The sequence below is a fragment of the Petaurus breviceps genome, unplaced genomic scaffold (genome assembly GCF_028583685.1).
Source record: "Petaurus breviceps papuanus isolate PSGF00001 unplaced genomic scaffold, PetGlider_PUasm1.0 118, whole genome shotgun sequence".
NCBI classification, from domain to species: domain Eukaryota; kingdom Metazoa; phylum Chordata; class Mammalia; order Diprotodontia; family Petauridae; genus Petaurus; species Petaurus breviceps.
Genome location: NW_027185616.1, coordinates 26879697 through 26901400, shown reverse-complemented (window position 1 = coordinate 26901400; position 21704 = coordinate 26879697). Strand labels below are relative to the sequence as shown.

General features: G+C 37.1%; 1 protein-coding gene and 1 long non-coding RNA gene across 3 annotated transcripts in view; one reads left to right on the top strand and one right to left on the bottom strand.

Moving 5' to 3' along the window:
* The window catches only part of SPTLC1 (serine palmitoyltransferase long chain base subunit 1), an 87823-nt gene that overhangs the window by 63673 nt on the left and 2446 nt on the right, over positions 1–21704 (top strand). For both annotated transcript variants that reach the window (XM_069087477.1, XM_069087483.1), the window contains exons 11-13: positions 4143–4239; positions 6492–6546; positions 16882–16999. In XM_069087477.1, coding sequence (XP_068943578.1) covers positions 4143–4239; positions 6492–6546; positions 16882–16999 — 270 coding nt within the window. The remainder of the gene's footprint in view (positions 1–4142; positions 4240–6491; positions 6547–16881; positions 17000–21704) is intronic.
* Positions 9422–21704, bottom strand: part of LOC138160753 (uncharacterized) — a 38307-nt gene continuing 26024 nt past the window's right edge. Inside the window, exons 2-4 of the long non-coding RNA XR_011168206.1 lie at positions 21543–21670; positions 16026–16080; positions 9422–9480 (exon numbers count right to left, since the gene is read on the bottom strand). This is a non-coding gene — a long non-coding RNA (uncharacterized lncRNA). The remainder of the gene's footprint in view (positions 9481–16025; positions 16081–21542; positions 21671–21704) is intronic.

Below are 21704 nucleotides of genomic sequence, written 5' to 3'. Positions count from 1 at the left end.
GTATCGCTGGGTCAAACGGTATGAAATTATTTATAGCCCTTTGGGCATAGTTCTAGATTACTCTCCGGAAAGGCTGGATAAGTTCACAACTCTACCAGCAATGCATTAGTGTTCCAATTTGCCCACATCCTCTCCAGCATTTGTCATTTTCCTGTTTTGTCATCTTAGCCAATCTGACTGGTGAGATGTGGTACCTCAGAGTTGTTTTGATTTGCATTTCTCTAATCAATAGTGATTTGGAGCATTTCCTCATATGCTTATAGATATCTTTAATTTCTTCCTCTGCAAACTGTCTGTTCCTTTCCTTTGACCATTTATCAGTTGGGGAATGACCTGTATACTTATAGATTTGACTCAATTCTCTGTATATTTTAGAAATGAGGCCTTTAAAAAAAGAAAAGAAATGAGGCCTTTATCAGAAATACTGGTTACAAAAATTCTTTCCCTATTTTCCACTTCCCTCCTAGTCTTGGTTACATTGACTTTATTTGTACAAAATTTTTTCAATTTAATGTAATCAAAATTATCCATTTTGGATTTTATAATGCTTTCTAACCCTTGTTTGGTCATAAAATCTTCCCCTCTCCATAAATCTGACAGGTAAACTATTCCTTACTCTCCCAGATTGCTTATAGTATCAGTATTTATGCCTAGATTGTGCACCCATTTCGACTTGATTTTGGTATATGGTGTAAGATATTAATCTATACCCAGTTTCTTCCACTCTGTTTTCCAGTTTTCCCAACAGTTTTTGTCAAATAGCAAATTCTTATCCCAGAACCTGGGGTCTTTGGGTTTATCAAACAGTAGATTACTGTAGTCATTGTCTACTATATCTCATGTACTTAATCTATTCCACTGATCCATTACTCTATTCCTCAGCCAGTACCAAGTATTTTTGATGACTGCTACTTTATAATACAGATTAAAGTCTGTATTATAAAATAAATCTGTATTATAAAATCTGGCTAGGCCACCTTTCGTAGCATTTCTTTTTATTAATTTCCTTGATATTCTGGACCTTTTGTTCCTCCACATGAATTTTGTTACTATTTTTTCTAGCTCTTTACAATAATTTTTTGGTAGATTGATTGGCATGGCACTAAATATGTAAGTTAATTTAGGTAAAATTGTCATTTTTATTATATTAGCTCACCCAAACCATGAGCAACTGGTATTTTTCTAGTTATTTAGATCTTACTTTATTTGTGTGAAAAGTGTTGTATAATTTTGTTCATATAGGTGATGGGTTTGTTTTGGCAGGTAGATTCCCAAATAGAAAATTTACATTCTTAATGGGATTTTTTTGGATTCTTTGGCCATGAAATGAAGAAAAATAGAGTACCTCTTGTGTAGCTCCTTCTTCTGTGGTGGTGGCAAGGCTGTGGAAGGTGCTAACAATCACAGAATTTTTAGACAGTGTATAAACATTAATTTAACTGTAAGTATTCTTTACAACCTTTGTCTGGTAGCAAGCAAATAATCTTATGCTGGAAATTCTGAATCATATCACCTTTGACGTCCTAACTATAAATGAAGCCAAAATAAGTAATGAAGTTGTAACTAAATGAAACAGTGTCATATAAGACAAAGGAGTTGGCAATATTATTTTTTTAAATAGATCCAAAGTCAGTGATAAACCGCAGCAATGTATCCACCAGTGGCATATGATACATATTTATCTCTCTTGCATTGTGAGCCCCAAGCCTAGAATTTTCAGCGCATGCATTGTCGGTATATTTCCAAAAGCGGACTTGCACGGTTTGTTTAGGGTGCTGCAATACTAAGGGTATTATTGTCACGTAGCCCAGTGAAGAGCTGTAGGCATAAGGAGGCTAAACTGCCATGAGTAAGTCATGTGATGTGGTAAGACTTGCATCTTCCCAATTTTAAGTTGTATTCATGAGTATTCATGCATCCTAATCTTGCATCAAAGACAGTTTAGTAATCAATGATTTTTAAGTAATACCAGTACAGTTTTTTAAAAATATGTTCACATAATGGTCACACCCCACTTTTTTGCAAAAATTTGGCATAAAATTTGCAATGATTACATGGTGAAATACATATGCAAAACTACTAAAAAGGCATAACACCTTCAAGATCATTAATATTAGGTAAGCCATAAAGCAGGTAGATGTATTCTTACCAAAGGTGTTCACCACTATCATGGAAGACATCCATGCCGTACAGCCTTACAGAACTTCTTGGGGGGGGGGGGAGAGAACTCCTTGGATGAAATCTATAAATACTCAAAAGAACTTCGCTTAATTCTGTATATAATAAAAAGAAAAGGATCTTTCATTTGGATCTATCCAAATCTAACACAAGTTAGATAGAAAACATATTGAACACATTCATCAGTATATGTTAGATATATATTAGATAGGTAGAACCTCTATCTGTATATCTTGGACAGATACTACATATGGACAGAAGATTTGGTAAGTAAAAGAAATATTTAAAACTAGGCTTTAAAAAGTCTTGAGATTTTCAGGAACTACCTTTTCTCTTTTTATTTCTAGTGCTAGCATAGTAGGTTTATAAGAACTATTCAATTGAATTCAATATTAAATGTTCAATTGAATAAACAAATTTAAAGTGAAATATAGAAATATTTTTGTGTGTTTACTAGTATAGCCATAGCAGTTAATAAATAGAGAAAATCCTTAAGAGAAAGAGAGAGAAAATGTTAAAATATTCCTCCCAGCCCCCAGTGTTTTTCCCTAAACAGGGATGTGGTCGTGAATTTTTGAGTCTCAGATGTTCACAGTTTCAAAAAAACTTTAGGTCTACCTAGATGACCCTTTGACAGAGCAGGTTAAACTGATGTTAATCTACAACCTCTTCAGTAACCTCATAACTAATTGGGACCTCCAGCATTTTCCATTTTTCTCCTCCTCTAAGCATCAAACATCTTACAGATTTTTTGGCCCTAAATTTCAGCAAATCTGTTTCTCTCTAGTCCTGTTATTCTCTGAGGCAACTCTGGAGTGTTGAGTTCCACATTTTAGAAAGGACATTGAGAGAGGAATAGCCAGAATAGGTGTTTAAGATGGGAAGAACTTAAAGCTTTTTTAGGGGGTTAGGTTGAAAGAACTGGAGATATTTAACATGGAGAAGAAAAAACTGAGGAGAGTAAGGGTAGTTGGTATAATATGTAGTGGAAAGATTATTGGATTTAGAAGGGAACTGGATTTGAATCCCATGTTTTCCATCTACTAACTTTGTTATCATGGATAAGTCTTTCAGGAAATCTGTTTCATCATCTTTGAAATGCTAATGATAGTAGCTGTAGTCTCGACTTTCTTTGGTTTTTATGAGTGTTGAATGAGATAATGTCTTCAAGCATTAGTTAAGCTTTAAAGCACTCGATAAATGTCAGCTCCCCAAAATCTGAAATAGTTTTAGGTAGAAGAGGAAAGCCTGAAGAAGATTACCTATTCAGGCTTTTTGTGGTTATATTACATAGGATTTCAAAGAACACCACCTGGGATTGCAGGTGTAAGCTGTTTTGTAGTGTTTGCTTTGGCAGTTCCCAGACAAGGTCCTTCCCAGGTATCATCTCTGACCTGTAAGCTTTTGATTTTGACAAAAATCAAACTAGGTTCAGACGTGGAAGGAGGGATTAGATTTATTTTAATTAGGCTTTCAGGGCAGAAGTTATGACAATGGATAAAAGTTATTGAGAGGACTATTTTGGATTGCTATAAAGGAAAACCTACTATTTGGAACCGTCCAGAAATAGAATGGTATTGAGAAATCGTTAATTCTACATCTCTGTATGTCTTTAGATGGAACCTGGGTGACCATTTGTTGAAAAAATTATAGAAGGGTTTCTGGCTTTATTTATATAGGTTGTCCTGATTCTCCTAGCTCTCTCCCAACTGGTATGATTCTGTGCTGCTATCCAGGAAATGATAGCAAAAACCTTCATAAAGCATAGTTTAATGACTTTAAGGTAAGCAACAGTATTTAACTTCCAGGTTCCCCAAGGATAGCACAATCCAGAGCTGTTTAGAAAGTTTTGTTGCTGAATGGACTAGCATGAATAGAAGACAATGGGATTATGATGGGGTTTTAAGAGAGAATAAAGTGGTGGTTTGAAAGAATTTCTTTCTCTTGGTTTTATTTCTTCACAGAGACTTTCTGGTCAAGGATATTGCTTTTCAGCATCTCTACCTCCCTTATTAGCTGCAGCTGCTATTGAGGCCCTCAACATCATGGAAGAGAATCCAGGTATTTGTTTTTTCTGTAATATTTTAACAAAGGATCAAAGTTCTTTGGCATTTACTTACTGTTTTGACCTTTTAGAATTCCCCATAGGAAATGTTACCTACATTTTTGTCTGAAATTTTGGTTTTATATTACAAACTGAAGTGCTTAAAATGCATCCCAAGGAAGAAATCTCTGCTAGATAAGACTGCTTTTCATAGATTTGTTTTAGCATTTCTTTTTCACATTCCTAGAGCTGCCTGCCTATATGGTAGCTTGATCCTGCTTCTTGATTTGTATGGGGGAAAGAGAAAAATAAATATAAGATATTTTCCCTCTCATTTCCTCCATTCCTGAGTAATAATAAACATTGAATTATTTCTTGGTATACCAAAAAGTCCATAGCTTTTCAATGGGCATCTCATATCCTTCTCATAAGAAGACCCAACATTGATAGGACCCATCTAAAATGTTTTCATGCTTTTACCTCATTTATAGGATAGTGGATAAAGAGCCATTAAATAGGAATATCTGGACACTTACTGGCAAGGTGACACTAGGCAAATCACTTAACCTTTCAGTGCTATAAACAACTCTCTGTCACTGTAAGTTTCAGAGAAAGTGCTAACCTACATTGGTTCAGGAAATTTCCTTGCCCCAGAGTTCATTGTACCAATAAAATCTAAAGTTTCACTCCAAATCCAGATCAGATCATACCAGGTTTTTTATCAGCAAAGTATTTGAAATAAGACAATTAGCCTTCTGTAAAGAAATGGGGTTTTTTCCCTCATTTTTGTATATATCTTTGGCCTTACCAGATCCTGGACATGATCTTAGTATCATAAAATACTGAATTATATAGAATTTTTTGTAAACTTTGGTTTTATTTCATATTAGGACAGATTTACTTTTTTTCCCCAAGGCTTCCTGAATGAAATTCTTCCAAATGAAATACTTTTTTTTCTGCTTTTTGTATACATTTTTCTATTTCCAAGGAAATGACAAATTGCTTTTCAATTTTTAAATAACTCAAATACTTTAAACACATTTCAGAGAATTACTTTCCTGTAAACTTTTTAAAACTTTCACTGAATGAATTTACTTTTTCATTTTTATGAGAAATTATTCATTACCATTAGTCAATTTTCCTGAAATTACTCAGCTTTAATAAAAATTTTAACCCTTTCAATTATGAAATAATAAATTATTTACTAGGAAAAAGCTAAGAAACCATAGTTTGACTATTAACTATCATGATCCTCTTTTTAAAAGGTATGTAAATTGTAAAAAACTGTTTATTACCTGCCACTTCTCATCCTAAAATGTCAGTATTGCTCGTAATTCAGGGAAATAGAAAAATTGCATGTTTACGAACGTGTTGTTTGGGGGGCAACTAGGTGGTAGTGAGTAGAATGCTGGCCCTAGAGTCAGGAAGACCTGAGTTTGGATCCGGCCTCGGACACTTAACACACACGGCCTCGGACACTTAACACACACAAACAAAAAACCTAGCTGTGTGACCTTGGGCAAGTTACTTAAACCCAATTGCTGTCCAAAAAGAAAAAAAAAATCACTTGATTTTTACATTTCCCAATCAAACACTGAAGGCTGAGTTTGCCTTAAGCAAGTATTCTTAGAAACAGAACATTAAAGTCACCTTTATTTCTACTTTTTGACCTCATGCAACTTCTTTAGAGTCCAGTAATAAGTTCTTGCAAGGCTAGACATTTACTCTTTACCCTTTTATCTAAGTTCATGTGGAAGGCTATTCCAGTCCAGCAAAACCAGTCCTATCTTTAAACTTCAGATTCTGTACAGAATTTGTTATACGAATATACTGTTTACTGAATGAAGGGGCAGCTAGGTGGCACAGTGAATAGAGCACCGGCCCTGGAGTCAGGAGGACCTGAGTTCAAATGTGGCCTCAGACACTTAACACAAAAACGAGTCGTGTGACCTTGGGCAAGTCACTTAGCCCCAATTGCCCCTCCAAAAAGCAAAAAATAAAAATAAAAATACTGAATGAGAAGAAGGCAGAAAGTCTATGTACTTTTGGACCTTTATTTTGAGTGACCTCCTAGTAATTGTGATTGTTCCCTCTATGCAGGGAGGACTTCATTTGTTGCATTTAGTGCTTTAGACCCTTTCTGGTCCTTATCTGCTTTTCTGTAGAAATTTTCAGTTAATCTCAAAAGGTGGTATTGTTGAGCATTCTTTTTAGATATATAACCAAATAGAATAACATAGGTTTGGTTTTTTTCCATTCTTCTCATTAGATATTTTTCAAGTGTTGAGAAAGAAATGCAAACAAATTCATAAGGCCTTACAGGGGTAAGTTTAATATATAGATGGTATTAAAGATCATATGTAAACTTCATTAGAAAGAGTCATTCTTTCAGATCAGTTCTAGTTGTTCTGTTTTTAACACTTTTAATTCTAATTTCTAAACCTATTTTAAATATTTCTATTATTCTAAGTAATATTTTAATATTGTCATTGTGTCTTAAAGCTAAATTAATTTTTGGTTGTAAAAAGCTAGTAAGTATATACAAATTTCAAAAATAGTTTTGGAAGAGTTTTCATTTTGATTCAGCCATACTTAGACAATTCATTCTTCATATTAAGTTAAAAGAAAAATCTTTGTGATATATTTAATGTCCATGCTATTAAGTAAATAAATATGACACATTTATTCAATTCCTTGCCTGCACATATTAGAGTTTTTAAGAATATTTTCAAGTTAGGTAAACCAATATGTGTCAAGGGTCTACTGTGTGTACAGCAGTGTGGTGGAACTTGTAGGAGAAATTAAAAAAAAAAAACTAAAGAGATTTTCCCTATGCTTAAAACAATTATCTTAAGTTTACCTTTTTTCTAAAGTCCTAAGTTCCATTGCATATTCACGTATTCCTCATTGTTTTTACTCTTTGAATCTTCATTTTCTGTTATTTTAAGAACTTATATAATGTTATAAATCATGGAATCTAGGTTACAGAGTATGGCTATTCGTGTTTTCAGAGTTTAATTCCTAGTGTTGATTTATGTTTTAATAATACTGTACATTTTGAGCTGTTGGTACAGATTTTAAAATTTTAACTATAGAAATTAAGTCCTATTCTTCGTTATTTTAAGTATTTAGAAGTCTAAAAACCTATCACAGAGTTTTCATTTGTTCATCAGTTTATTCAGTAAATATCTGTGCTATGTCTACTATGTGCTATTAGGTTACACGAAGAGACAAGGTATTATTATTCCTTATTCTTATTACTGTCGACATACTTTTAGTAACTCAGTACATAAATCTGTCTTGGTCAAATATGATATACTTCAAATGTGGGGGTATTAGATACTGGCCTGGACTGCAAACTACAAAACCCAGGATGGTAGCAGTACTATGTTTGTAGAGTATTTACTTTCTGTAAGAATAGAGATGAATAGCTCTTTGCTTCCAGTGTTAGACTGTTGTCCTTATTCATGGACCTGAAGAGAAATATAATTAATGAGCCTAACATACATTTAAAATCTACAGTTGGCTTCATATGGAGCAAAATTGTGTTTTTAAAACCAGTGAAAGAGAATAGGGTGCACAGTGAGTAAAGCGCTGGCCCTGGAGTCAGGAGGACCTGAGTTTGGTTCAGGCCTCAGACACTTAAAACAAAAAAACTAGCCATGTAACCTTGGGCAAGTTACTTAATCCCAATTGCCCGCCAAAAAGGAAAAAAAAAAAGAAAGAATAGGGTGCCTTAAACATACTGGGTTGCAGAGGCACAGAACCTCTGGGAAACTTCCTTCTGACTTCATTAAGGAGGAAGACAAGAGATTATTATACTTAAGAAGCTGTCCCAACTTCATGAAACTGGTGCAGATATTTGGCACTACATGCCAAAATCTGCTTGTTGCCCAAGTGTTAATAACAAATGATCCTAACTATTTCTACAAGATGAGCATTTATTTTGCATTGGCACATTGTCTGAAGTCTGTGTCCAGTAATTAATTACTAAGCAAATAACACCTATAAGTACCAAAAATGTAAGAAGACCAAAGACCAAAGGTTCACTTCACTGTAAGCCACTCTACCAACGTTTGGGTTTTTCTAGTCAGTCGATCAAACCCCAGCTCCTACTGTGTGCCAGGCACTGTGCTAAGCACTAGGGCTACAAAGAAAGACAAAAAACAGTCCCTGCCCTCAAGGATCCTAAATTATCTTGGGGGAAGATGACACAAAGGAAGCTGAAAAGAGAGGAGTGGGGAGGAAGGTAGGGCCATGAGGGAGAAGTCCCGAGAAGTGCAGCTGTCTGGAAAACAGGTAAGAAGAAAGAACATGTCTTTAGGTCTTTTTCCAGCTTTCTGACCTTAGAGAACCTGACTGTACATTATAGTCCAAGGTTTTATATTTCACTTTACACAAGCGAACATGCGTTTTTGGTCATGGATGTCCCCGCCCTTGCCTGTTATTGCCAAATACGGCTGTAGAAAATACCCTTGGGTAGAAGTGCCAACAAAAGACGAAGCACAACCGTAGATCACAGGTGGTCCGGGGAAAGTAAGGCTAAAAGTAATTAAAGTTATCATGGGTGTGGCTTCATGAATAATAAAATTCTCTATATGATTAATTTTTCATAAAGAGTTTTTTATTTTTTGTTAGTCATGGGCACATTAAGTATATGAAATATAAATGTAGTAACAAAATTCGTAATGAGGCATTCTTTATATGGATTTAAAAGAATGTGTGAATGAGACCAGAATAAATTGAACCTAACGCTAGAGCAAAGGCTCTTGAGCTTTTTTGATTCATGCAAACCTTTGGCAGTCTGATGAAGCCTATGGAACCCTTTTCAGGGTAATGTCTTATTATAGAAGGAAATGCTAGTTTCAGCTAGAGGTTAGTAAAGTTAGTGAAAATAAAGATGTATTTTTTTTCTCAGCCAAATTCCTAGACCCCTTGAAATGTGTTGACAGAGGTGTGGGTCCCAGGCTCAGTCCCCGTAGGAGAAGCAAGTTAGGAGGCACCATTTTCGCTTACTACTCAGTAAACCTTAAAGCATTATAAATGTGAGCATTGTCTTGTTGAATGCTGTAAGTTAATGTGTAATTTTAAGTCACCTTTCCCTGTATTAAGTCCTACTATCATAAAGTCACAGAATCTTAGAAAAAAATTAAATATTGGAGTTGGAAAGGACCTTAGAAATTATCCAGTTCACCTACCTTATTTTACTGATGAGAAAATTGAGGTTCAAAGAGGTGCTTTAGCCACAGTCGCATTTTCTGTAAAATGGAGGTGATAATATTTGTGAGAACTAAATGAGAGAATGCTTAGAAAGCACTTTGCAAAGCATTATCTTTTAAAGTAAGTAAAGAGACATTGTGTTATGACAAAGTGACCCAACGATATATGCCTGGAAGTAGGTTTGGCATTTATCATCCCTTTTTCATTCCCATCCTACTTGATAGCTTCATTATCTCTCAGAGCACTGGAATAACTTCCTGTTTTCCTTGCATCCATTCAGTATCACTTCCTCTAGTGTGCATTGCATATGGCTGCCAGATGAATTTTCTTTATACAAATCTCTGATCTGTCAACCTTCTGCTCACAAATAATTCCTATTGCCTTCCACTTAATTCATACTTCATAACCCAGCATTTCATATTCTCCATGACTGTCCCCAGCCTTTATATAGACTCTGCCTCTACTGCAGTCACACTGGATTACTGCTCATTCTAGGACACGCTCTAAGCTTCTCTCCCCATTTTGTCTCATCTTAAGCTGTTTCCTCCTTGGAATGCCCTATTTCCCTTTCTGTGCATGCTGAAATATTATCTGTACTTGAAACTCAGCTCACATGCTTCCTGAAATTTTCCTGCTTCTACCTCTGAATTCCCCTAATGCTTTATTCTCTTTATAGCTTTTTCATTTTCTACTTGCATTACCTTTATTTATGCACGTGTTCTCTCTCCAACTAGATTATAAATTCCTAGAGGTCAGAATCACAGGATTATAAGGAAGGCACATAGAAGAAGACAGTCAGGATGATGAAACCATGAATTCATACCATATGATAACTGTCATCAAATATTTAAAAGACTTTTATGTGGCAGAAGAATCAGATTTATTTTGCTTTTGCCATCAGTCTAGAAGTAATATGTAGTTGCTACAGAGATAAATTTGGACTTGTCATAAGGAAAAACTAACATTGAAAGCTTGCTAAAAGTGAAATGGGTTTCTTCAAGAGGTCATGGGGTCGCAGGGTCATAGAATATAAAATTGAAAGGCCAAACCCATATCTGACCAAATATTCCTTTCCCATAGCACACTCCAGTGTTTACTAGCAGTCCTCATAGAAAGGCTTGATGACGTTTTTCAGTTGTGTGTGTCGAGGGTTCTTGTCCAAAGATCTCAGAGATTCCTTCTGCTACTCTGGCATGTACTTTTAATTATCTTTTTATTACCTGCTTTTATCGGTGTTCTCGCATATGGTAAGCACTCATGAAGAGGCAGTTTGTTGTAGTGGAAAGACAATGGGGTTTGATTCTCATCGATGATACTTACTAACTTAATCTGACAATGGCGAGACGAACATCACTCTCAGGCTGTCCTCTGTAAGATAGGGATAACATATGCACCACCTACCTCTCTGTTATCATTAAAGTCAAATAAGATAGGTCATGTAAATAGATCAGCTAACATTTCTATAAGAGCACTTATTGTGTGCCAGCTATAATACCAAGTGCTTTTTAATTGTTATCTCATTTGATACTCACAAAAACCCTGAGAGATAGGTGCAGTTACTATCCCCATTTTATATGTAGAAAACATAAACAAACAAAGGTTAGGTGACTTTCCCAAGGTCACGTAGCTAGTATCTTGTTCTTCATCCTTCATTTTGGGTCAGGGTGTGTTTGGCCATGACTGATCAGTCTAATACACTCTCAAAAGGCGCCACCACAGATTGGGCACACGTGGTCCATTAGAAGGTGACTCTGGATTTGCGTCCTTTGTGCTTCTACAATTCTACTTGGTCATGGAGTATAGAGCCCTCTTTGACATGGGTACATTATGCGGGGCAGTATCGTAGTTAATACTAAAGTTCTTCAGAGAGACCTTGAAAGTAACCTCATACTGCTTCTCCTGACCACCTTGTGCAAATTCACCATAAAATGGTTTTTCTGGCTTACAGCCCTTCTGGACTGTATAACTGTGCCACCTAGATGCCTGCCCTTCTGTCTTCCCCCCCGCTTCTCTCTCTGTCTTTGTCTCAATCTCTGTCTCTGTTTCTCTGTGTGTGTATATATATATATATATATGTAATATATCATATGACTATATTTAACATTTATACACATCCATATACCAATACATAAAGCAATATATATGTCAGCTAATAAGAATCTTGTTTGAATATAACTAACTTAAAGAATTTATATAGAATTTAACCCCAATTGCCCTCCAAAAAGCAAATAAAATAAAATAAAATTTTCAGGGGGTGGCTAGGTGGCACAATGAATAGAGCACCGGCCCTGGAGTCAGGAGGACCTGAGTTCAAATCCAGCCTCAGACACTTAACACAAAAACTAGCCATGTGACCTTGGGCAAGTCACTTAACCCTGATTGCCCTCCAAAAAGCAAATAAAAAGGAAAGAAAAGAATTTGTAGAAATTTATTTTTACAAAATTACTAAAGCTCCATTTTCAAAATGTTCTGTTTTGGACCTGTGATTTCATTGGTGTAGGTGACTCCAGGTGAGGACACTCCCTCCACCAATGCAGATTATCAGTAGCTCTGCAAAGCACATGCTTATAGAGTTCCCTGGGGCACTGACAGTTTTAAGTGGTTTGCCCAAGAGTCACACATCCAATATGTGTCAAAAGCAGGACTTGAACATGGGTCTTACCAATTCTTAAGCCAACTTTCTACTAGGCAATGCTGCTTTGTTTTGGTTGATTATCATTTGTTTTGGGTTTTATTTTTTTCCTTTTAAATTGGGAAGGTTAAGGTGTGTGGGAATGAAGAAATACAACTATTGTAAAATAACAAAAGGAAGTTGTTATAGTAAAACAAGCTTGTAAAATTTCTTATGCATTTTTTGCTGTACTTAGTAAGTATTTTCATCTCTATCTTTTTGTCTCCATTTTAATATGTTTAGATTAATAATACTATTAGCATTTTTTTAGTACTTAAAGTTTGCAAGGGCATCTAGGTTTCATAATGGAATAAGCACCAGACTGGAAGTCAGAAAGACTTGAATTTTAATATGGCCTCAGACACTTACTAGCTGTATGACCCAGGGCAAGTTACTTAACCTGTTTTCCTCTGTTTCGTCATATGTAAAGTGAACTGGAGAAGGAAATGGCAAATTTTGTCAAAAGCTTTTAATGTATAATCATGTGGTTTCTACTAGTTTTGTTGTTGACATGATCAGTCATACTGATAGATTTCCTAATATTGAACCAGCCTTGCATTTCTGGAATAAGTCCTACCTGATCAAAGTGTGTTATTCACATAATACATTGCTGTAATCTTTTGCTGAGATTTTATTTAAAATTTTTGCATCTATATTCTTTTTTTTTTTTAAGCAATTGGGGTTAAGTAACTTGCTCAAGGTTACACGGTCAGTTATTTCTGGGTGTGGTGCTAAGTATCTGAGCCCGGATTTGATCCCCAGGTCATCCACACTGGGGCCGGTACTCTTACTTGCTGAGCCACCTGGCCTCCCCTAAGCAGTTGGGGTTAAGTAACTTGCTCAAGGTTACACGGCCAGGTATTTCTGGGTGGGTGCTAAGTGTCGGAGCCTGGATTCAATCCCCAGGTCTTCCTGACACTGGGGCCAGTGCTCTTACTCGCTGTGCTACCTGGCCGCCCCTGCATCTATACTCTTGAGGGAAATTGGTCTATAATTTTCTTTCTATGTTTTGACCCTTCCCAATTTAGGTATCAGTAACATTTATAAAAAGAATTTTGTAGAACTCCCTCTTATCCAGTTTTCCTAGATAGTCTATGAAGTATTGAAATTAATTGTTGTTTAAATTTTTGATAGAATTCACTTATAAATCCATCTGACCCTAGAGATTTTTTCCTAGGGAATTCATTGATGGCTTCTTCAATTTTTTTTTTCTGATATGGGATTATTTAAGTATTTTACTTCCTCTTCTGTTATTATAGGCAATTTATATTTTTGTAAATATTCATCCATTTCATTAAGATTGTCAAATTTGTGGGCATATAATTTAGCAAAATAGTTCCTAATTATTGTTTTAATTTCCTCTTCATTGGAGGCAAGTTCACCCTTTTTATTTTTTATACTGGTAATTTGGTTTTCTTCTTTTAATCAAATTGACTAAAGATTTATCAGTTGTATTGGCTTTTTCGTAAAGCCAGCCCTTATTTTTATTTATTAGTTCTATAGTTTTCTTAATTTCAGTTTTATTAATCTTTCCTTTGGTTTTCAGTATTTCCAATTTAGTATTTAATTGGGGATTTTTAATTTGTTCTTTTTCTAGCTTTTTCAGTTGTATTACCAATTCGTTGATCTCCTTTGTCTCTATTTCATTCATGTAAGCCTTCAGAAATATAAAAGTTCCCCTAAGAACTATTTTCACTACCTCTTGCCCATAAATTATCAGATGTCCATTTTTTTTTTCAATCAAGAGAATACTTAACTTTGCAGGGTATGATCTTTTTGACTGAAGCCCCAGGTCTTTTGCAATTCAATTTGTTGTGTTCCAAGACCTGTAGTCCTTTAATATTTCTGCTAGTAAATCTTGTGTAATTCTAATTGTGTCACCATGGTATTTTTTCCATGAGTTATGGGTTTCAGAATGTGACTATAATATTCCTATGAATTTTTCTCATAGGATCTCTTTTAAGTGGTGATCGATGGATTTTTTCTATTTCTGTTCTTCCCCCTTGTTCTAATGCTTCAGGACAGTTTTCTTTAATTATTTCTTGTATTATTGTATCAAGATTCTTTTTATAAATCATAACTTTCAGTTAGTCCAATTATTTTGATATTTTCTCTTCTTGATCTATTTTCCAAATCTGTTTTTTTCTTATGTTTCACTTTTTCTTCTATTTTTTCATTATTCATATTTTGTTTAATCATTTCTTGATCTCTTATAATTTCACTGACTTCACTTTGCCCAATTCTGATTTTCAAAGTGTCATTTTCTTCTGTGAGAGTCTTTGAGATCTCCTTTTCTAGTTAATAGACTTTGCTTTCATATTCCTTTTGCATTTTCTTGGATTTTTCTTATTTTCTTTTTTAATTTTTCCTCCATCTCTGTCGTTTGATTTTTAAAGTCTTTTTTAAGATCTTCTGTAAATTCTTTTTGGGTAGGTGAGCACTTGACGTTACTCTTTGGGTGTTTCTTTACTTCAGTGTCCTCCTCTGAATATGTACCCTGGTCATCTGTATTCCCAGAATAGGTTTCTGAGGTTGGATTCTTTCTCCTTTGCCTGTGCATTTTTTGCGGTGATAGCTTCATTATGTGTAGTCACTTCTAGCCCTGGTGTATGGGAAACGGTGCCTCTTGCCCCAGATATTCAGTTCTTCCCTCTAGCCTGAAACCAAAGCCAAACTGTAAGTGCCCACACACGGGCTTTCTGCCCTCACCAGATGTGTGCTGGTTTCTTCTCGCCCCTGCCACTCTCTGCAGCACAGCTGGGTCTGGCATTCCTGGTCAGCAGAGGTTCCCTCGATCTTCCTGGGCTCAAACGCCCAACTCCCCTCACTGTCCTGTGGGTAAAAGTTCATTGGCTGCAACTGAGGCAGCCTCCCAAACCAACTAACCCCAGGACTTGTCACTTGTTGTTTAAGAAGTTTGCTGCTTGCTGTTAAATGGAACCTAGCCTGGAGGTGTTTCCTCTTCACAGGGACCAAACCTCCTCCTGGGATTTTTCTTCTGATCTTCTCAAATTGTCCTAGGAAGACCCCGCTTGCCCCTGTTCTTACTTATCTATATCCACTCTTTGTTCCCTGTAAGGTGCTATTTTAACTCTTTTGTGGGGAAAAATCTTGAGAGCTTAGAGTTTTCTAACCTGCCCCACCATCATCCCAGAATCCTCTCCTGACCTCTTCTTTATTTAAAAAGGTAGGGGGGTGGGGAGGAATTGGCAGTAGAAATAGGGAAGCAATCTTGTCACGACTAGTAATCTATAATTAAAGTAGCCTCTTCCTAATTTCTTCTCTTTAACAAGCCCAGACCCCAATTTCAGGTTCTTAAACTTTCTTTTTCTCTTTTTAACATCTCTAAACTTGACATTTGTGTTGCTTTTCACTCGAGTCTTTTTCCTTTAGTGCCTTGGTAGTAATGCACATCCACCCGTAGTCTACCTGTGCCTTCTTTTGAGTCCTAATAGAATACCAACCATAAAATAATCCTGTAACTTACATTTATATGAGCTTTTAGATTTTATAAAATGTTTCCCACTCATCCTGTGACATCGGTTGTGCATGTATCTTCTGCGTCTAACACTGTTAAAACCAGCTCCAAGAGGAGAAGGGTGTCTTCTGACTCCTAATGGGGGCTCTTTCCACAATGCTTTCTTCGTATTATTTGCTTAAGCTAGTAGCACAGCTAATTAGACAGAGCATTTAATTAAGTGCTTACTACATGACAGGCATTACACTATGTACTGGGGATACAAATATAAGCTTGTCAATCAGCCTTTGCCTTTAAAGAATTAAATTTTAATTAAAGAAAACTCTACATGGTGGGTAGGGGCATGACTGGAACTAGAGGGGCATAACATGGAGATGGTTGTAAAGTGGTATAAGATCCCAGTTTTCTGACAAGAAAAGGCAAAATTCACCTACCTGTGAAAGATCCAAGTTGTCCCAAGAGTAGAGTCCAAGATTCAGAGCAGGAGATCTGAAAATGTCCAGAAAGCAAGTAATTTAGTGTGCAAATGATGGGGGGGGGGGGGTTATATTTAGAATAGTAGTTAACAGAATTTCATTAGTTAGGTTATTCTAGGCAGTTATTTAACTCCAGAGGTAGATATTCTAATGGATAAAGCATTGGGCCAGGATTCAAAATCTGAGTTAAAATTTGGTTTCAGACACTTATTAGCTATGTCTGTCTGTCTGTCTCCTCCTCTGTAAAACTGGGGAGTAACAGTACATGGCCTCTCAGAATTAGCAATATAAAATGAGATAATTCTAGTAAAGCACTTTTTTTTGGAGGGGGTGAAGGCAAGGCAATCAGGATTAAGTGACTTGCCCAAGGTCACACAGATAGCTAAGTGTCAAGTGTCTGAGACTGGATTTGAACTCAGGTCCTCCTGACTCCAGGGCCGGTGCTCTATTCACTGCGCCACCTAGCCACCCCTTTGGTTTGGCATTTAACACAGTGCCTTACACATAGTAAGTGCTTGTTGACTGACTAAGGAAAATAATCTTACAAATTATGTACCATAATCTGAATTTTGTCTTGTATACCTGGCAGCATACACTTTTACCTTTCTGTGTACATAAGTTAATTATATATCATTACCAAAATATTCAAATCACATGCTTTTGTTAAATTTTGTTTTCGTGAGATAAGGAACTTTTTGTATATTTAAATTTTTTTCATTATATTCCCCATATTCACATGTTGGTTTCAAAATATATATATTATGTGCATATGCATATATATATATATATTTACATATGTTTTTCTCTTTTTTAGCACTCATGGATTAAGAGTAGTAGGTGAGTCATTTTCACCAGCATTTCACCTACAACTAGAAGAGAGCACAGGATCTCGAGAGAATGATATCAAGTTACTTCAGAGAATAGTAGATCAAGTAAGTTTCTTTAGTCACTCTGTATGAAAAGAGGGAGCCTTTTGAAGCTTTTGAATGACTCAGCTAATTTTTTAAATCAGAATTCTCTGTGCTTAATTGGAAGGGAAATTACTTTTCATTGTTCCAACTTTACCATATGACATTTTAAGTAATTTAGCAGGCAACTGAAATTGTCAATCGCAGTAACATCTTGGCTTTTGAGAAAACTTTTATTCTCCTATGGGAGAATTTTCAAGTAGTTTTCAGAGTAATACAGAAATTTATTTAGCTTTTATTCATAAAACCAAATTCTGTAAATTTTGCTACATACTATATAAATTACATTTAATGTAATGTTATAATATAAGCTTGCATAATTGGAATTGCTGAGTTATCCAACTATAGCATTACTCTGATAATGTTTAGTCATCATTTTGTTTCATGTGTCAGCACATTGTAAGTTGTAATTACAATGTCCATAATTACAATTCTGTCATTAGAGGAGGGAAAAATAAAAATATTTTCATCCTACATGAATGCTACATGCAAAAGGAATCTATTTGTTCTATTTCCTTTAGATTCATCATCTGGAAATAATTTTATCAGCAATTATAATTTAATTAATAAAAGAATGTTTACTTGGGAAAAATATAAGTACAGTGGGGATATTCCTAAGGCAAGTTAGCTTTACAGAATCCCCTGAACTGGAGGAGGGAGCTTAAATCCATTTTGAAATAAGAATGCCAGCTGTCAGCATGTGTTATCCAGATGTGGCTTTAAAACCTCTAGTCAGGAAGAAGCTACTCCTCCAGAAGGCAGCCCTTCTTTCCATTTTAGGGCATTTCAGTGTGTTAGGAAATTCTCTTGGGGTTTTTGTTTTTTTGCCTAAATTTGCCTCTTAGTTTACTACTTACATTCATTGCCCCTAGTTCTTTTCTCTAGAATCAAACCTTATTCTTATAACATGTGACATGTGACAACCCTACAGATAATTTACAGCTTTCATATTCTCCCTAAGACTTTTCTGGACTAAGAATCCCTGTATCCTTCCTAATATGAACGCTAGGTCCTTTACCATTCTAGTTATTCCCCTCTGTACATAGTCTGGTTTATACACTCCTTTCCTGCCCTGTGCTGCCCAGAACTGAACACAGTACCACGTACACGGAATCTGACAAGTCATAGGGACCGCATTGCTCAAAGATGTGCTTTTCACCATGTAGCCCCTGGTGGAATTAACTTTTTTACTGCCTTAATGCCACTCATATCAGATGTAGAGTTCACTAGCTATGCCTCCCTTTTCCTGTGCTTGAGAGGTGTCTTTTCCCTTTGAGGGGCTGTGAATAGCACCTTAGTTCTTTTTTTTTTCCTTTTGGAAGGCAGTTGGGGTTAAGTAACTTGACCAAGGTTACATGACTAGTTGTGTGTGTGTGTGTGTGTGTGTGTGTGTGTGTGTGTGTGTGTGTGTGAAGTGTCTGAGTCCGGATCTGAACCGAGGTCCTCCTGACTCCGGGGCCAGCAACACCTTAGTTCTTCTGAGTCTCTAAACTAAAGGTCTAAACTGAATCTCTAACTTTAAGATTTTTTCCTTGGGTTTTCAGTATCTGTCCCTGTACTTCTTTAGCCTTTATTTTGGTCTGTAATGTTCCCTCTTTTTTTTAAGGATTTTATTGTCATTGTAAGTATGCTGGGTCATGTCATAGCGTTCACTTTAATTTATAACTAGAAATATGATAACAATCACATTTAATACACGTATATAGTATTTTTATAATGTGTTTATAAAGCACTTTCCCACAAAAACCCTATGAAGTGGTATATGTGTGTGTGTGTGTGTGTGTGTGTGTGTATATATATAATATATAATATATTTTACTGATGAAGAAATGTAGTTGTGGGAGAGTGTGCCTCAGATTTATGAGGAAGGTATTTCATTTCTGTTTCTTAAGGTCCATTTTAGTTATATGTCTTTGCTTTAAACTGATTGTGCCTTTTGGCTGATTATCATCAGTGGGGGCTCATTTGTAATAGTTTTAGGGGTATGGACTCACCAGATACCTCTGAGCTGAGATAACTGTCATTTGGGATTACTGACAATTCTCACTTTATGTAAATTCTATTATACAAACTCAACTTTACATAAAGAATTCCGAAAGAAATACTCATTCCAGAAAAAAAAAAAAACCATCTCTGTTAACTTTACTATACTGTATTGTGTTTTCTCTCTCTCTGATCCTGCCCCTTAGCTTGGTGCTCTGTGGCCTTTCACCCCACCCCCATTCCCTCTTGCCAAAAACAAAAAAACAAACTTCAAGGGACAGCAGAACAGATGCCCAGAGAGACCACCACTGCTACTGCAGCAGTTTGATCAGGCACTTGATTTGAGACCTCTGGTGCCAAGAGAGAAGACCTTTGTCCAGCTCCACTCACCTGCCCATCCCGTGCCCCCAAGTGTCTGTCTTCCCTTCATCCATCTGTCTGCACTTAGGTACCTCATCTCTCCCGGACCCCTTCGTATCACCAGTTCTCTTCTGTCTGTGTCTAGCCTCTATGTGTATGTATCTTCTTCCTCTTCGTTCCGTTCAGGCCTCTGTGTGGCTGGTCCCAGCCCTATATGTGTCTCTCCCTGCTCTTGCTTCTCTGTCCTCAGCCCCTAAATGTCCTTGAACCATTTACTGATCCCTTCCCTCCATGGGCATGTGGCTCCCTTCCTGCCTCCCTCGCTCCTTTACCCATATTGGCAGGCAAATTTGCTTTAGGTAAAGATCGCTTTACATAGATGTCTATAGAAGAATCCGCTTATATAAAGTGAGAGCTGCCTGCATAATCAGTCATCCTGCAAGTTGGGGGTAGGATGGAAGGAAGGAGCTCAAGGAGGGGTGTGTGCCCCTGGTATATATATCTATATACCATGCCAAAATATCACTGGTGAAGGGATGAGAAGGAAACCTTCCTGGAAGGGACAGTGTGAGTTCCAAGTGCCTCTTGTCTCATGGGACAATCAGGAACTGCCTTGGGGCCTCTTCATTCAGAGGCCACTCCCTGCCCATGGGAGATTAGGAGGTGCTGAAGGCCATAGCCCAGTTGCTGGCACACAGGGACATCTCTCACTAGATGGCTGGCTTGATGAGCAGCAGCTGACATGGCTGGTTCAGCCCCCCTTCATTGGTTCACCTTCCCCAGGCATGAGGAATTCATGCCTGAATCTTCCTTCCAAGGCCACCTCTATGCACCTCCTTCTTAGAATAAACTATAAGTCATTTCTCTCTCCCCTCTGGTCTTGTCAATCCCTCCTGAGAATACAACCTAAGGCTGGCCCTTAGGTTAGGAAAGGTAGCAGCCACTTACATCTTCCCACAAGGGATGCCAGCTCAGACTTCACCTGGATCTAGATTGATCCTGAGGAAATCTGTCCGCAAAAGGTGGAGGCATGAATCGGGTGTCTGTCACTTTTATTTTGTCCCCTCTGAAATAACTGCAGTGAGATCTGTGAAACAAAATTTAAGTGTGGCTTATATTTAGGGTCTTACTAAAATATTACAGGTTCCCTTCTAGAAAAATTACTCAGTGTACATACAATATGACTGTCGGGTATAAAACAGTTGTTTTTATTTCCTCTACTACAGAAAATACTTAAAATTCAAAATACTCTCTAGCACTCAATAACATTCTTTTTTCTTTTGCTTTCTGGAGGGGAGGAAGGTAGGGCAATTGGAGTTAAGTGATTTGCCCAAGGTCACATGGCTAGTTTTTTGTGTTAAGTGTCTGAGGTCGGATTTGAACGAAGGGCCTCCTGTCTCCAGGTGCTCTATTCACTGCGCCGCCTCGCTGCCCCTCTAGCACTCAATAACAAATATAGAAAATATAAAAAGTCTGAAATAGCCCATTGCACTGATTTTACTGTCCCCCTAACATAAAGACCCTTTGTGGATTCAAGTCATCAACAAGAATTTGTTAATTTGTCTACTAATGTGGGCAGCTAGGTAGCACAGTGTATAGAGAGAGCACCAGAGCTGTCAGAAAGACCTGAGTTCAGATCTGGCCGCAGACACTTACTAGCTGTGTGACCCTGTGCAAGCCACTTGACATTGTTTGCCTCAGTTTCCTCCTCTGCAGAATGAACTGAAGAAGGAAATGGCAAAAACCCCTCCAGTGTCTTTGCCGAGATATCCTCAGATGGGGTCACAAAGGGTCAAACACAACTGAACAACAACCAAAAATAACATGCGAAAAGCTGGGGACACAAAGAACGGCAGAAATCGTCCTTGCTCTGTAGTAGTTACAATCTAACAGTTACACGCACGACTGCACATGCACAGGATGTGTGTGAATGGAAGTAATCCTAGGGAAAGCTCTAGAATAAAGAGGAATGGAAAAGAGCTGTTGAAGCAGTGGGAAGAGGAAACGGCATGCGTCGAGTCAGGAGATGGAGTGTCTTGTGGTCCTGGGTGAGGAACAGCCAAGTAGCCAGTGCCGCTGGATTGTGGAGCGCATGAAGTAGAATAAGATAAAAGAAGATCTGCGAGGCTGGAGGGGACCAGAGTGCTTTAAAAGCTGGGCTTACCTGTTCCTGGAGATTATGTGGGGACGACTGAGGAAGCATTTCATATTCATCTCAGATTTGCACTCTAAGCCAGTCATGACGTCCATCTGCCCTGGCTATTGAGGGCATGGCTTTTTGTAGTTCTTCAGCTGCAGGATGATATTAGAGGGGGCCTATACTTAG